General features: G+C 37.6%; 1 protein-coding gene across 4 annotated transcripts in view; it reads right to left on the bottom strand.

The window, feature by feature from the left end:
- Positions 1–15104, bottom strand: part of USF1 (upstream transcription factor 1) — a 69831-nt gene that overhangs the window by 18459 nt on the left and 36268 nt on the right. For all 4 annotated transcript variants that reach the window (XM_053703014.1, XM_053703022.1, XM_053703040.1 and 1 more), the window contains one exon: positions 7430–7488. In XM_053703014.1, coding sequence (XP_053558989.1) covers positions 7430–7488 — 59 coding nt within the window. The remainder of the gene's footprint in view (positions 1–7429; positions 7489–15104) is intronic.

Below are 15104 nucleotides of genomic sequence, written 5' to 3'. Positions count from 1 at the left end.
GATAAATTCATTTCTTTCATATTAACAAGAGTCCATGAGCAAGTGACGTATGGGATATACATTCCTACCAGGAGGGGCAAAGTTTCCCAAACCTTAAAATGCCTATAAATACACCCCTCACCACACCCACAAATCAGTTTAACGAATAGCCAAGAAGTGGGGTGATAAGAAAAAAAGTGCGAAGCATATAAAATAAGGAATTGGAATAATTGTGCTTTATACAAAAAAATCATAACCACCACAAAAAAGGGTGGGCCTCATGGACTCTTGTTAATATGAAAGAAATGAATTTATCAGGTAAGTTCTTACATAAATTATGTTTTCTTTCATGTAATTAACAAGAGTCCATGAGCTAGTGACGTATGGGATAATGAATACCCAAGATGTGGATCTTTCCACACAAGAGTCACTAGAGAGGGAGGGATAAAATAAAGACAGCCAATTCCTGCTGAAAATAATCCACACCCAAAATAAAGTTTAAAGAAAAACATAAGCAGAAGATTCAAACCGAAACCACTGCCTGAAGTACCTTTCTACCAAAAACTGCTTCAGAAGAAGAGAATACATCAAAATGGTAGAATTTAGTAAAAGTATGCAAAGAGGACCAAGTCGCTGCTTTGCAAATCTGATCAACTGAAGCTTCATTCCTAAACGCCCAGGAAGTAGAAACTGACCTAGTAGAATGAGCTGTAATCCTCTGAGGCGGAGTCTTACCCGATTTAACATAGGCAAGATGAATTAAAGATTTCAACCAGGATGCCAAAGAAATGGCAGAAGCTTTCTGGCCTTTTCTAGAACCAGAAAAGATGACAAATAGACTAGAAGTCTTTCGGAAAGATTTAGTAGCTTCAACATAATATTTCAAAGCTCTAACAACATCCAAAGAATGTAACGATTTCTCCTTAGAATTCTTAGGATTAGGACATAATGAAGGAACCACGATTTCTCTACTAATGTTGTTGGAATTCACAACCTTAGGTAAAAATTCAAAAGAAGTTCGCAACACCGCCTTATCCTGATGAAAAATCAGAAAAGGAGACTCACAAGAAAGAGCAGATAATTCAGAAACTCTTCTGGCAGAAGAGATGGCCAAAAGGAACAAAACTTTCCAAGAAAGCAATTTAATGTCCAATGAATGCATAGGTTCAAACGGAGGAGCTTGAAGAGCTCCCAGAACCAAATTCAAACTCCATGGAGGAGAAATTGACTTAATGACAGGTTTTATACGAACCAAAGCTTGTACAAAACAATGAATATCAGGAAGAATAGCAATTTTTCTGTGAAAAAGAACAGAAAGAGCAGAGATTTGTCCTTTCAAGGAACTTGCGGACAAACCCTTATCTAAACCATCCTGAAGAAATTGTAATATTCTCGGAATTCTAAAAGAATACCAAGAAAAATGATGAGTAAGACACCAAGAAATATAAGTCTTCCAGACTCTATAATATATCTCTCTAGATACAGATTTACGAGCCTGTAACATAGTATCAATCACAGAGTCAGAGAAACCTCTTTGACTAAGAATCAAGCGTTCAATCTCCATACCTTTAAATTTAAGGATTTTAGATCCGGATGGAAAAAAGGACCTTGTGACAGAAGGTCTGGTCTTAACGGAAGAGTCCATGGTTGGCAAGATGCCATCCGGACAAGATCCGCATACCAAAACCTGTGAGGCCATGCCGGAGCTATTAGCAGAACAAACGAGCATTCCCTTAGAATCTTGGAGATTACTCTTGGAAGAAGAACTAGAGGCGGAAAGATATAGGCAGGATGATACTTCCAAGGAAGTGATAATGCATCCACTGCCTCCGCCTGAGGATCCCGGGATCTGGACAGATACCTGGGAAGTTTCTTGTTTAGATGAGAGGCCATCAGATCTATCTCTGGAAGCCCCCACATTTGAACAATCTGAAGAAATACCTCTGGGTGAAGAGACCATTCGCCCGGATGCAACGTTTGGCGACTGAGATAATCCGCTTCCCAATTGTCTACACCTGGGATATGAACCGCAGAGATTAGACAGGAGCTGGATTCCGCCCAAACCAAAATTCGAGATACTTCTTTCATAGCCAGAGGACTGTGAGTCCCTCCTTGATGATTGATGTATGCCACAGTTGTGACATTGTCTGTCTGAAAACAAATGAACGATTCTCTCTTCAGAAGAGGCCAAAACTGAAGAGCTCTGAAAATTGCACGGAGTTCCAAAATATTGATCGGTAATCTCACCTCCTGAGATTCCCAAACTCCCTGTGCCGTCAGAGATCCCCACACAGCTCCCCAACCTGTGAGACTTGCATCTGTTGAAATTACAGTCCAGGTCGGAAGAACAAAAGAAGCCCCCTGAATTAAACGATGGTGATCTGTCCACCACGTTAGAGAGTGTCGAACAATCGGTTTTAAAGATATTAATTGATATATCTTCGTGTAATCCCTGCACCATTGGTTCAGCATACAGAGCTGAAGAGGTCGCATGTGAAAACGAGCAAAGGGGATCGCGTCCGATGCAGCAGTCATAAGACCTAGAATTTCCATGCATAAGGCTACCGAAGGGAATAATTGAGACTGAAGGTTTCGACAAGCTGTAATCAATTTTAGACGTCTCTTGTCTGTTAAAGACAGAGTCATGGACACTGAATCTATCTGGAAACCCAGAAAGGTTACCCTTGTTTGAGGAATCAAAGAACTTTTTGGTAAATTGATCCTCCAACCATGATCTTGAAGAAACAACACAAGTCGATTCGTATGAGACTCTGCTAAATGTAAAGACTGAGCAAGTACCAAGATATCGTCCAAATAAGGAAATACCACAATACCCTGTTCTCTGATTACAGACAGAAGGGCACCGAGAATCTTTGTGAAAATTCTTGGAGCTGTAGCAAGGCCAAACGGTAGAGCCACAAATTGGTAATGCTTGTCTAGAAAAGAGAATCTCAGGAACTGAAAATGATCTGGATGAATCGGAATATGCAGATATGCATCCTGTAAATCTATTGTGGACATATAATTCCCTTGCTGAACAAAAGGCAATATAGTCCTTACAGTTACCATCTTGAACGTTGGTATCCTTACATAACGATTCAATAATTTTAGATCCAGAACTGGTCTGAAGGAATTCTCCTTCTTTGGTACAATGAAGAGATTTGAATAAAACCCCATCCCCTGTTCCGGAACTGGAACTGGCATAATTACTCCAGCCAACTCTAGATCTGAAACACAATTCAGAAATGCTTGAGCTTTCACTGGATTTACTGGGACACGGGAAAGAAAAAATCTCTTTGCAGGAGGTCTCATCTTGAAACCAATTCTGTACCCTTCTGAAACAATGTTCTGAATCCAAAGATTGTGAACAGAATTGATCCAAATTTCTTTGAAAAAACGTAACCTGCCCCCTACCAGCTGAACTGGAATGAGGGCCGTACCTTCATGTGAACTTAGAAGCAGGCTTTGCCTTTCTAGCAGGCTTGGATTTATTCCAGACTGGAGATGGTTTCCAAACTGAAACTGCTCCTGAGGACGAAGGATCAGGCTTTTGTTCTTTGTTGAAACGAAAGGAACGAAAACGATTGTTAGCCCTGTTTTTACCTTTAGATCTTTTATCCTGTGGTAAAAAAGTTCCTTTCCCACCAGTAACAGTTGAAATAATAGAATCCAACTGAGAACCAAATAATTTGTTTCCCTGGAAAGAAATGGAAAGTAGAGTTGATTTAGAAGCCATATCAGCATTCCAAGTCTTAAGCCATAAAGCTCTTCTGGCTAAGATAGCCAGAGACATAAACCTAACATCAACTCTAATAATATCAAAAATGGCATCACAGATAAAATTATTAGCATGCTGGAGAAGAATAATAATATCATGAGAATCACGATTTGTTACTTGTTGCGCTAGAGTTTCCAACCAAAAAGTTGAAGCTGCAGCAACATCAGCCAATGATATAGCAGGTCTAAGAAGATTACCTGAACACAGATAAGCTTTTCTTAGAAAAGATTCAATTTTTCTATCTAAAGGATCCTTAAACGAGGTACCATCTGACGTAGGAATGGTAGTACGTTTAGCAAGGGTAGAAATAGCCCCATCAACTTTAGGGATTTTGTCCCAAAATTCTAACCTGTCAGGCGGAACAGGATATAATTGCTTAAAACGTTTAGAAGGAGTAAATGAATTACCCAATTTATCCCATTCTTTGGAAATTACTGCAGAAATAGCATTAGGAACAGGAAAAACTTCTGGAATAACCGCAGGAGCTTTAAAAACCTTATCCAAACGTATAGAATTAGTATCAAGAGGACTAGAATCCTCTATTTCTAAAGCAATTAGTACTTCTTTAAGTAAAGAGCGAATAAATTCCATCTTAAATAAATATGAAGATTTATCAGCATCAATCTCTGAGATAGAATCCTCTGAACCAGAAGAGTCCAAAGAATCAGAATGATGGTGTTCATTTAAAAATTCATCTGTAGAGAGAGAAGATTTAAAAGACTTTTTACGTTTACTAGAAGGAGAAATAACAGACAAAGCCTTCTTTATGGATTCAGAAACAAAATCTCTTATGTTATCAGGAACATTCTGCACCTTAGATGTTGAGGGAACTGCAACAGGCAATGGTACATTACTAAAGGAAATATTATCTGCTTTAACAAGTTTGTCATGACAATTATTACAAACAACAGCTGGAGGAATAGCTACCAAAAGTTTACAGCAGATACACTTAGCTTTGGTAGATCCAGCAGGCAGTGATTTTCCTGTAGTATCTTCTGGCTCAGATGCAACGTGAGACATCTTGCAATATGTAAGAGAAAAAACAACATATAAAGCAAAATAGATCAAATTCCTTATAAGACAGTTTCAGGAATGGGAAAGAATGCCAAATATCAAGCTTCTAGCAACCAGAAGCAAATGAAAAATGAGACTGAAATAATGTGGAGACAAAAGCGACGCCCATATTTTTTAGCGCCAAATAAGACGCCCACATTATTTGGCGCCTAAATGCTTTTGGCGCCAAAAATGACGCCACATCCGGAACGCCGACATTTTTGGCGCAAAATAACGTCAAAAAATGACGCAACTTCCGGCGACACGTATGACGCCGGAAACGGAAAAGAATTTTTGCGCCAAAAAAGTCCGCGCCAAGAATGACGCAATAAAATGAAGCATTTTCAGCCCCCGCGAGCCTAACAGCCCACAGGGAAAAAAGTCAAATTTTTGAGGTAAGAAAAATATGATAATTCAATGCATAATCCCAAATATGAAACTGACTGTCTGAAAATAAGGAAAGTTGAACATTCTGAGTCAAGGCAAATAAATGTTTGAATACATATATTTAGAACTTTATAAATAAAGTGCCCAACCATAGCTTAGAGTGTCACAGAAAATAAGACTTACTTACCCCAGGACACTCATCTACATGTTTGTAGAAAGCCAAACCAGTACTGAAACGAGAATCAGTAGAGGTAATGGTAAATATAAGAGTATATCGTCGATCTGAAAAGGGAGGTAAGAGATGAATCTCTACGACCGATAACAGAGAACCTTATGAAATAGACCCCGTAGAAGGAGATCACTGCATTCAATAGGCAATACTCTCTTCACATCCCTCTGACATTCACTGCACGCTGAGAGGAAAACCGGGCTCCAACTTGCTGCGGAGCGCATATCAACGTAGAATCTAGCACAAACTTACTTCACCACCTCCCTTGGAGGCAAAGTTTGTAAAACTGATTTGTGGGTGTGGTGAGGGGTGTATTTATAGGCATTTTAAGGTTTGGGAAACTTTGCCCCTCCTGGTAGGAATGTATATCCCATACGTCACTAGCTCATGGACTCTTGTTAATTACATGAAAGAAAATAACTTCCTAAAAATGTTTTCCCAATTTTGAAACTGATAGTCTGCAAAAGGAAATATACATAAACCTGACTCATGGCAAATATAAGTACAATACATATATTTAGAACTTTATAATAAACATAAAGTGCCAAACCATAGCTGAGAGTGTCTTAAGTAATGAAAACCTACTTACCGAAAGACACCCATCCATATATAGCAGATAGCCAAACCAGTACTGAAACAGTAACAGTAGAAGTAATAGAATATGAGAGTATATCGTCAATCTGAAAAGGGAGGTAAGAGATTAATCTCTACGACCGATAACAGAGAATCTTTGAAAAGATTTTCCGCGAGGAAAACCATAAAATCAATAGGCAATACTCTCTTCACATCCCTCTGACATTCACTGTACTCTGAGAGGAATCGGGCTTCAAAATGCTGAGAAGCACATATCACAGAAGAAAATCAAGCACAAACTTACTTCACCATCTCCATAGGGAGGCAAAGTTTGTAAAACTGAATTGTGGGTGTGGCGAGGGGTGTATTTATAGGCATTTTGAGGTCTGGGAAACTTTGCCCCTCCTGGTAGGACTGTATATCCCATATGTCACTAGCTAATTGACTCTTGACAATTACATGAAAGAAAATGTTTTTGCCGTGGCATTTGTTAGCAGCTCAAATCGCCAATTGGTTGAAACAAATAAAGGAGCTTTCTACATGAAGTATCTTACATGAATGAAAGTTCCCTTTATTTGTTTCAATAGTCAATCCTAGCTTTTGAGAAATGCTAGGATTGACTTTCACTTTAAGTCAAGCATGGTGATGAGAGTGTCATGCTCTGGGCCTGCATGAGTGCTGCCGGCACTGGGGAGTTACAGTTCATTGAGGGAACCATGAATGCCAACATGAACTGTGACATACTGAAGCAGAGCATGATCCCCTCCCTTCGAAAAATGGACTGCAGGGCAGTATTCTAACTTGATAACAACCCCAAACACACCTCCAACTGGCCAAGCATGTCTCCAGACCTAAACCCTATTGAGCATCTGTGGTGTATCCTCAAACGGAAGGTGGGGGAGCGCAAGGCCTCTAACATCCACCAGCTCCGTGATGTCATCATGGAGGAGTGGAAGAGGACTCCAGTGGCAACCTGTGAAGCTCTGGTGAACTCCATGCCCAAGAGGGTTAAGGCAGTGCTGCAAAATAATGGTGGCCACAGAAAATATTGACACTTTGGGCCCAATTTGGACATTTCTTTTTAGGGATGCACTCACTTTTGTTGCCAACAGTTTAAACATTAATGGCTGTGTGTTGAGTTATTTTGAGGGGACAGCAAATTTACACTGTTATACAGGCTGTGCACTCACTACTTTACATTGTAGCAAAGTGTCATTTCTTCAGTGTTGTCACATGAAAAGATATAATCAAATATTTACAAAAATGTGAGATACTGTGTATATATAACACATACACACACATATATATATATATATATAAAAAAACTTTATGGAAGGGTTACTGGATTTTGAATAGTTTTGTTAATCCATGTATTAAGAGTCTTTCCTGATGGCTTGCAGCATCTTTTCTGGCTAACAGCTTGGACGTACCTTCATTATGCTGTGCTCGCCTCTTCTCATCCCGTGTAGTACGGGGGCCATCTGACTTGCTAAAGGACAAAACAGGAAAGGATTAGAATGAAAACAGATTAATAATTTTATAAATCTGGTGAAAAAAACCCAAAAAAACCCAAACATTTAAAAAACAGATTTACAGAAACATATTCCTTGTATGACGTGGACAGGTCACTGTTCTATGTAAGTTATTTCAGACTCACTGCAGTATTTGTTGTTCGACACTCACTGTCAGGATAACTGCTGTGTGCACTCTTGGTCTCCAGTTTAAAGGACAGTGAAGTCAAAATTAAAAGTTCATGATTAATGTGGGAATTCCATGTTCTACCTGAAACAACTTTCCACTGTAATACTGATTATCTCATTTGTTTTGTTCTCTTGGCATTAGGCATGTGCAATTAGATAATTTGTTATGATCCGAACATGGAAGGCAGCCACTCAAGGCATTCGTCTCTTTTCGGAGCCGCATTTATTCTTGTGAAAGAGAAACACAGTAAGATCTGGATTTGCACAGATCTTAGTGCGTTTCTTTCACAAGAATAAATGCAGCTCTGAAACAAAGCCGAATGCAGCGAGCCAACACCTTCTTCCACATTCGAATCATAATAAATTATCATTAAATAAATTTATGCAATTTGTGCTTCAAACAGCATTTATAAATAACAGAAAATGTTCTATTATTACACTTGCCCCACCCAGCTACTTCATTGCTATAGAAAAGCTGTGCAAACATAGCCAGCAGAAAAAAAAAACACTCCTAGTGGGGGTTAGGAGAGATTAGTAATAAAAGTGTTAATTTTCAATTAGTTCTTTCTAAGTATTGGGCTTTGGCATAGAGGCAAATTAATATGGTTTGTGGTGTCAAAGAACAAAACCAGCTATTTCATATATTTTATACTCTGCAGCTGGTATAACAAGTCATTGGAAACATTTTCAGGAAAAAACTATTTACAGTACGCTTTCCCTTTAAAAGGGACGATGTACTTGAGCTTGCGACTGATAAGTTCACTGTATTCAAAAGCAGCTGCTGAAATACTCTTTCAATTGGGTGGGCTCTATCTTTTTTATTAAAATTGTAATAAATAAGGTTGCAAACAATAGTGGGTTTGTGTTTTTTTTTCTAAACTCTATAGTCAAAAGAAGTGGTTATCCTCATATAAATGATTGCCTTTGGGTATAGTTAAATAACTTTAATGTGCACATATGGGCTGCCATGAGCCTCTTCTCAAATAAATGACCAGTTATTCACACCATGTGACCCCTATTACTACAGTGATCACCTGGCTATTAAAACTACATTACACTACATTTTAAAGAGGGGTTATAGGCTTTTATTTAAAAAAAAAAAAAATGTAATAGGTTGTAAATGCTCAAGACATACACCATTGGAAAGGGCAGGCGATTAAGCACCACCCCATCCGAGTTCCCTTCTCCTATTTACTGTTCCTGTTACTTGTGTGTATAAGTAACGTCACACCACCTCATGAGTCGCCTAAGACTGCTGGGGGTGGGGGGGGGCAGCGATAAGCTCTAAAAGCGGCATTGTGTAGGAAATTTAGAGAAAAACTTGCCCTAAATACCGTAGATTTTTTTGCATTTTTGCTATCATTCCATTTAAACAGAAATAGAGCTTAGTTTTTTGTTTACCTATCAAAACACACACACACACACATATATGTATATATACACACATACACACACCCCCCTTAACACCGCTAGGATGTTCTATGCCGTTCTAACCGCGCTGGGATTTAGAGCCGTTAGGACGGCACGGAACGTCTTAGCCGTTCTGCTTTACTGAAGCAGCTACGGCTTCCTAACTGGGATCCCGGACTGGAGGGCATGCCTAGCGTCATAGGCACTCCACCCAGACCTGATCACATCATTGAAATCACAAGGTCGCATGTACGATGGCGTGATTTCAAATTTTTACTTACTTGTTTACATCATGAATTAGAAAAAAAGAGGGCGCCACATAGCGTGATATTGTTGACTCAGAACCCAAAATAGGTGATAGATGTTAAGGCTTACCAAAGGTAATGGCACCGTGTAACTGGTGCTGACAGGCAGGCTAACACTTTCAGTGGTTAGCACACTGGGTGATCTCCGGCGATCTGTGCACAGGTGGTATTCAGTGTTTCCTTAATTGGCGTCTGTGCGGCTGCTAGCTGAGACGCTGCGGTATCGCAGACACTTAGAAACCTTTACCAAGAAGGCTCAATAAGGAGAACAAAAGCAGGCAAAGAACAACTTCCGTGTATTAAAATCATTAAATTTTAATCCATACAAACTAATAATCCCAATAATAGCAATAATAAATATATTGAATTATATCAAAATATGGTTCTAGAGGATTGCGAAAAATTACTTAAAACAACAGCTAAGAAAACCAACTACTCTTTCCATAGACATAAAAAAGCTTTACACAGTTTACAAAATAATCCTAATATCATCATACGTGACGCAGACAAGGGGGGTGGGATCATTATTCAAGACTATAAAGATTACATTCAAGAAGCAGAGAGAATCCTAGGAGATGATAATTGTTACAAAATTTTACCCAAGGATCCAACTCCGATATTTAAACTAACATATCAGAAACTAATAGATAAAGGCGCATTACAAGGTATCCTAAACAAAGAAGAAAGAGAATTTTTGAAAATAGACAATCCTAGCATAGCACATTACTACCATCTTCCCAAAATCCATAAGGATAAAATTAACCCCCCCGGACGTCCCATCATAGCAGGGATTGGCAATCTTACGTATAATTTATCTTCTTATATTGACAAATTTCTACAGAAATTTGTCACTACACTCCCTTCCTATATCAGAGACAGCACACATCTTTTACAATCATTACATAATCTCACTTTTACCGATGACATAAAACTTTGGATCACATGTGATGTCAGCTCACTGTATTCAAATATCACACACGACTTAGGATTGATGGCAGTTTCACATTATTTAGAACAGGACCCTTTTTTACCTGAGGATCAAAGAACTTACATCTTAGAATGTATCAAATACATATTACAACACAACTATTTTTTATATTTAGATCGTTATTATTTACAGACAAAGGGAACGGCCATGGGTACCAGGTTCGCCCCAAGTTTTGTGAATCTCTTCATGGGATTTTTTGAAGAGATCTACATACATCAAGCGAACCTTGGGGGGAGCCTGGTATTCTATGGCCGTTACATAGATGATCTTATTTTAATTTGGAATGGCAGCATACAAGCGGCAGAATCATTTATAACAAATCTTAATAATAATGATATGGGGATTACGTTTACAGCCAACATTCAAACAGAGTCAATAGAATATTTAGATTTGATACTCAGTTGGGGTCCCAATTGGTCCATTACATCAAAAACATTTTTTAAGGATGTTGATAGCAATAGCTATTTAGAATACCATAGTAACCATCACAGAAGTTGGATTAACAACGTACCGTACAGTCAGTTTAGACACATCAGGAGGAATTGTTCTGATTTTAACACCTTCCTTGAACAAAGCCAGGTCATTTACAACAGATTTTTAGAAAGAAACTATCCGGTTCACATTTTGGATAATGCATTGACAAAAACCAAAAAATTAAATAGAGATGAGATATTATTCAATAACAATAAAAACAACAGAGTAATTAATAGCACAACAAAGCAAGATAAGACCATGTTTATTACACAATACAACAGTAGTTTTCATAAAATAAATCAGATAATACACAAACATTGGCATGTCATCCAAAGAGATCCTGTTCTAAAGAATATTGTACAAGACAAACCTAAGATAGTCTACAGGAGAGCGCCCACTCTGAGAAGTAAACTAGCACCAAGCAAAATAGTCAAACACACTTTACAACGATCCAAAAACAATACACATACAAAAAATGGGATATTTGGTTTACAAGGAACATACAAATGCGGGAAAAGTGGTTGCAATTCTTGCCAATACATCAAACATGGTATTAAATCATTCAGATCCCACACGACAGGGGACACATACCCCATTCAGGGATTTTATAACTGCAATTCTTCTTTTGTAGTATACCTATTGGAGTGTATATGCGGCCTACAATATGTAGGCCGCACCTGCAGAAAAATAAAAATAAGATGGGGTGAACACTTGCGTAATTGCAAGAATTGCAAAAAAACTAAAATCAAACACAGTGTACCAAACCATTGTCTAAATAAACACCAAGGCAATCCATATACTTTCAGATATACACCCATAGATTTTATCCCTAGGTCTGCAGATTACAACAGAACAAACAAACTCAGACAACGAGAAACTTTTTGGATCTTTAAATTAAAAACTCTTTTTCCTGATGGTCTAAACGCCAATTTAGATTTAGCAGCTTTCAACTAAAATTTAACCCAAAACTCAAGATAGGATATATATGCATTCTAACATGTATGTAAATATAGCCATAGAGTAAACTCAGCAGATTCAATTATTCATCTTATTAATCCTTCTCATACACCAAAATAGCTATTTCCCATACACTTAACTTTTTTCATCACTCTAACAGCAAACACACACTATGGACTGCCATAATAGTTTCAATATGTCCCAGTCCACTAAATTCCATTAATATAGGGATACATGATACATTAGGCACATTAGACCAAACACCAAATAGCATATAACACTAGCTGATGGTAAGAATGACTATACTTTATGTACTGTTCATTTTAGATATATCAGACCATATCAATATCCTGAGGTAATCATTAGATCTATTTTTAAAATTGGAATACAAATAAATATATATATATATAAAAACATGACCATTAAATATAGATTGCTTAACGAAGCAAATAATAATAAATCAGAACAATTATTCGCTAGATTTATCTGTCCAAGTTTCAATTACAGAAGTGTAAGATCAGATACCTTCATAGTAACATGATACAAGCCTTTTTAGGAACACACAGATCTCTCGTTAGAATCCATAGGTTAAAGGACCTCTGTGTATTAATATCCAGAGCTGGGAGTCCAGTCGCATTTGTCAATTGTGGACGATTATATAACATTTTGAATCTTTGAGTCCCTCATATCAGTGATGAATACAATAAGAATTTTATTCACAGGTTTTGGTTTATTATAAGGATTACATTTTACATAGAAATTTGTAATTACAACCAACTTACACAGTTTACTCTGTCAAAATCAAGTATTGCTCAGAATACATTCTGACTTATAGGTCACGATTTTGTGTAATACACACATCCGTGTTGTGACTTATTAAATTACATCGTGGTTTCAGGATCAATATACACCATTGGCCGAATACACATTCACACGCCTATATGTCCATAGATTTGAATTATGATAAATTGACACACTTCACATCCAATGCGAACACAAGATCTTTTGTTAATTGACCATTTTATTTTTCTCTTTTTTCACATGGGGTTACACATACTTTTCAAACGATCATACTCAGACTCACACATAGGCAGATTAAGTTTTTTAAGTTTTTATATCATATATATATTTTTTTGAGCAGGCACACTATAGAACATTCAAGTTTGTTGTGGCAGATTGAGAAAAATATTCGAGTGTTTCATTGAATAACCATTTGCAGGTACCAATTGAGCATACAGGTGATTAAGCCCTATTAACACAAATAAGATTCAAAGTAACCACCTATATTTCATTGGCCTTTGTTTTAAAATCTATGACAACTTCCGTTTTTTAATTGTTTATAAGGTTAATACTTTTAACGAATTTATATCCATTTTTGTATGCCTGAAGAAAAGACCGGTTTATGGTCTAGAAACGCGTAGCAGTTTGTATGGATTAAAATTTAATGATTTTAATACACGGAAGTTGTTCTTTGCCTGCTTTTGTTCTCCTTATTGAGCCTTCTTGGTAAAGGTTTCTAAGTGTCTGCGATACCGCAGCGTCTCAGCTAGCAGCCGCACAGACGCCAATTAAGGAAACACTGAATACCACCTGTGCACAGATCGCCGGAGATCACCCAGTGTGCTAACCACTGAAAGTGTTAGCCTGCCTGTCAGCACCAGTTACACGGTGCCATTACCTTTGGTAAGCCTTAACATCTATCACCTATTTTGGGTTCTGAGTCAACAATATCACGCTATGTGGCGCCCTCTTTTTTTCTAATTCACAGATACCTTTTTCCCAAAGATCAGAGGAGACTTGCCGCCCGCACATTTGACTGTTTTAGAAGACACAGCACCATTTTCTCACATGGATTAATATGGTTTGTCCATAGACACTAAGTCCTTACACCATATATTATTTCTGTCAGCGCACCCCGCTCTCGGTTCCCTACGGGGTTCCTTTTTGTTGTTTACATCATAACTGTGTTCCGATGCAACAAATAAGTACCGGCAGAAAGAGGTTAAGTAGACAACTCAAGGTATTGATCTAGGCCACAGGATTTCAAACCTGTCCTCAGGCCTCACCAACAGGCCAGGTTTTCTGTATTAATTTTGGATGAGAGCAGGTAAAATAACCATTTTACTAATCAGCTGATTATTTCACCTGTGCTCCAATTCAGTTATCATTAAAATGTGGCCTGTTAGGGAGACCTGAGGACAAGTTTGAAAACCAGTGATCTAGGCCAATTTTGATATATTTCATGTAACAATTTTACTGCCAAAATAATAAAAAATTAACTTTTTCACAAACATATACACAGCACTCACTGGGAATACTTTGCAAACTTGTCACCTTTATTAAGTGAACGTTTTTTTACAATAATTCCTTAATTCTGAGAATAAACTGTCATCCACTGAAAGTTCTTTTTATGCCCCGCCCCCCCAACCATATATAGTTTGCATAGGTAAATTAAAAAAAAAAGGCTCTCTTTCTATGTAAACTGAGTGATAGCATAAATGCTTAAAATTCTACCGTACTTTGGGCAAGTTTCTCTCTGAAATGCATGGTAGCAAAGGGGTTAAACACTTATATGAAAACTTCAATCCTGGTATTACCATTTTTTCTATATATAAAATACATTTTAATCTCTTGTACACAATGGGTTAAAAATTAAGCATTGTAACCTGAATGTTATGGTTGGCCATAACAAGTAAAATGCTGGGTTTCAATCTCATCTAATCTAGTACAATGTAATGCTTATTACAATATAACCAGCATGCACCATTAGGTGCAAATAATTGTATGTTTACTCAATAGTTGTGCAAACTGCTTAGCACAGATTTTCACAAATGCAAGGGGATTCCAACCCCAGAGTTTGTCATGTGAAAACTTTAAATTCAGGTCAGCTGGTGTTTGGTTTTATATTCTACTCTATTCCAAAATATTTGAAGCATGGCCTTTTGAATGTATTCACCTGCCGAAACAACAGATACAGTATAGCCAGATCATTGTGTTTTCTTATACTGAGTAAACACACAAATAGCAGCAACAGACAGACCTGTCTCAGGAATTTATTTGTCTATTCTCAAAGACAGTTTCGATAATAAAACAAGATTGTAAATGTTCGTTAATAGTCTAATCAAACATTGTCTGACAAAAATCTAGCACTAGATGCTTCTTAGGAGGAAAGAAGATGAGATGGTGCCATGTGCTCTAAAAACATAGGCAAAGAATACAGTGTTCAAGTTGATCATAGTCAAATTACAATAAGATTAAAAAAAATGATCTA

The sequence above is a fragment of the Bombina bombina genome, chromosome 1, assembly GCF_027579735.1.
Source record: "Bombina bombina isolate aBomBom1 chromosome 1, aBomBom1.pri, whole genome shotgun sequence".
NCBI lineage: Eukaryota > Metazoa > Chordata > Amphibia > Anura > Bombinatoridae > Bombina > Bombina bombina.
The sequence above is the reverse complement of the archived record's forward strand: the minus strand, read 5'-3'. Positions and strand labels throughout refer to the sequence as shown.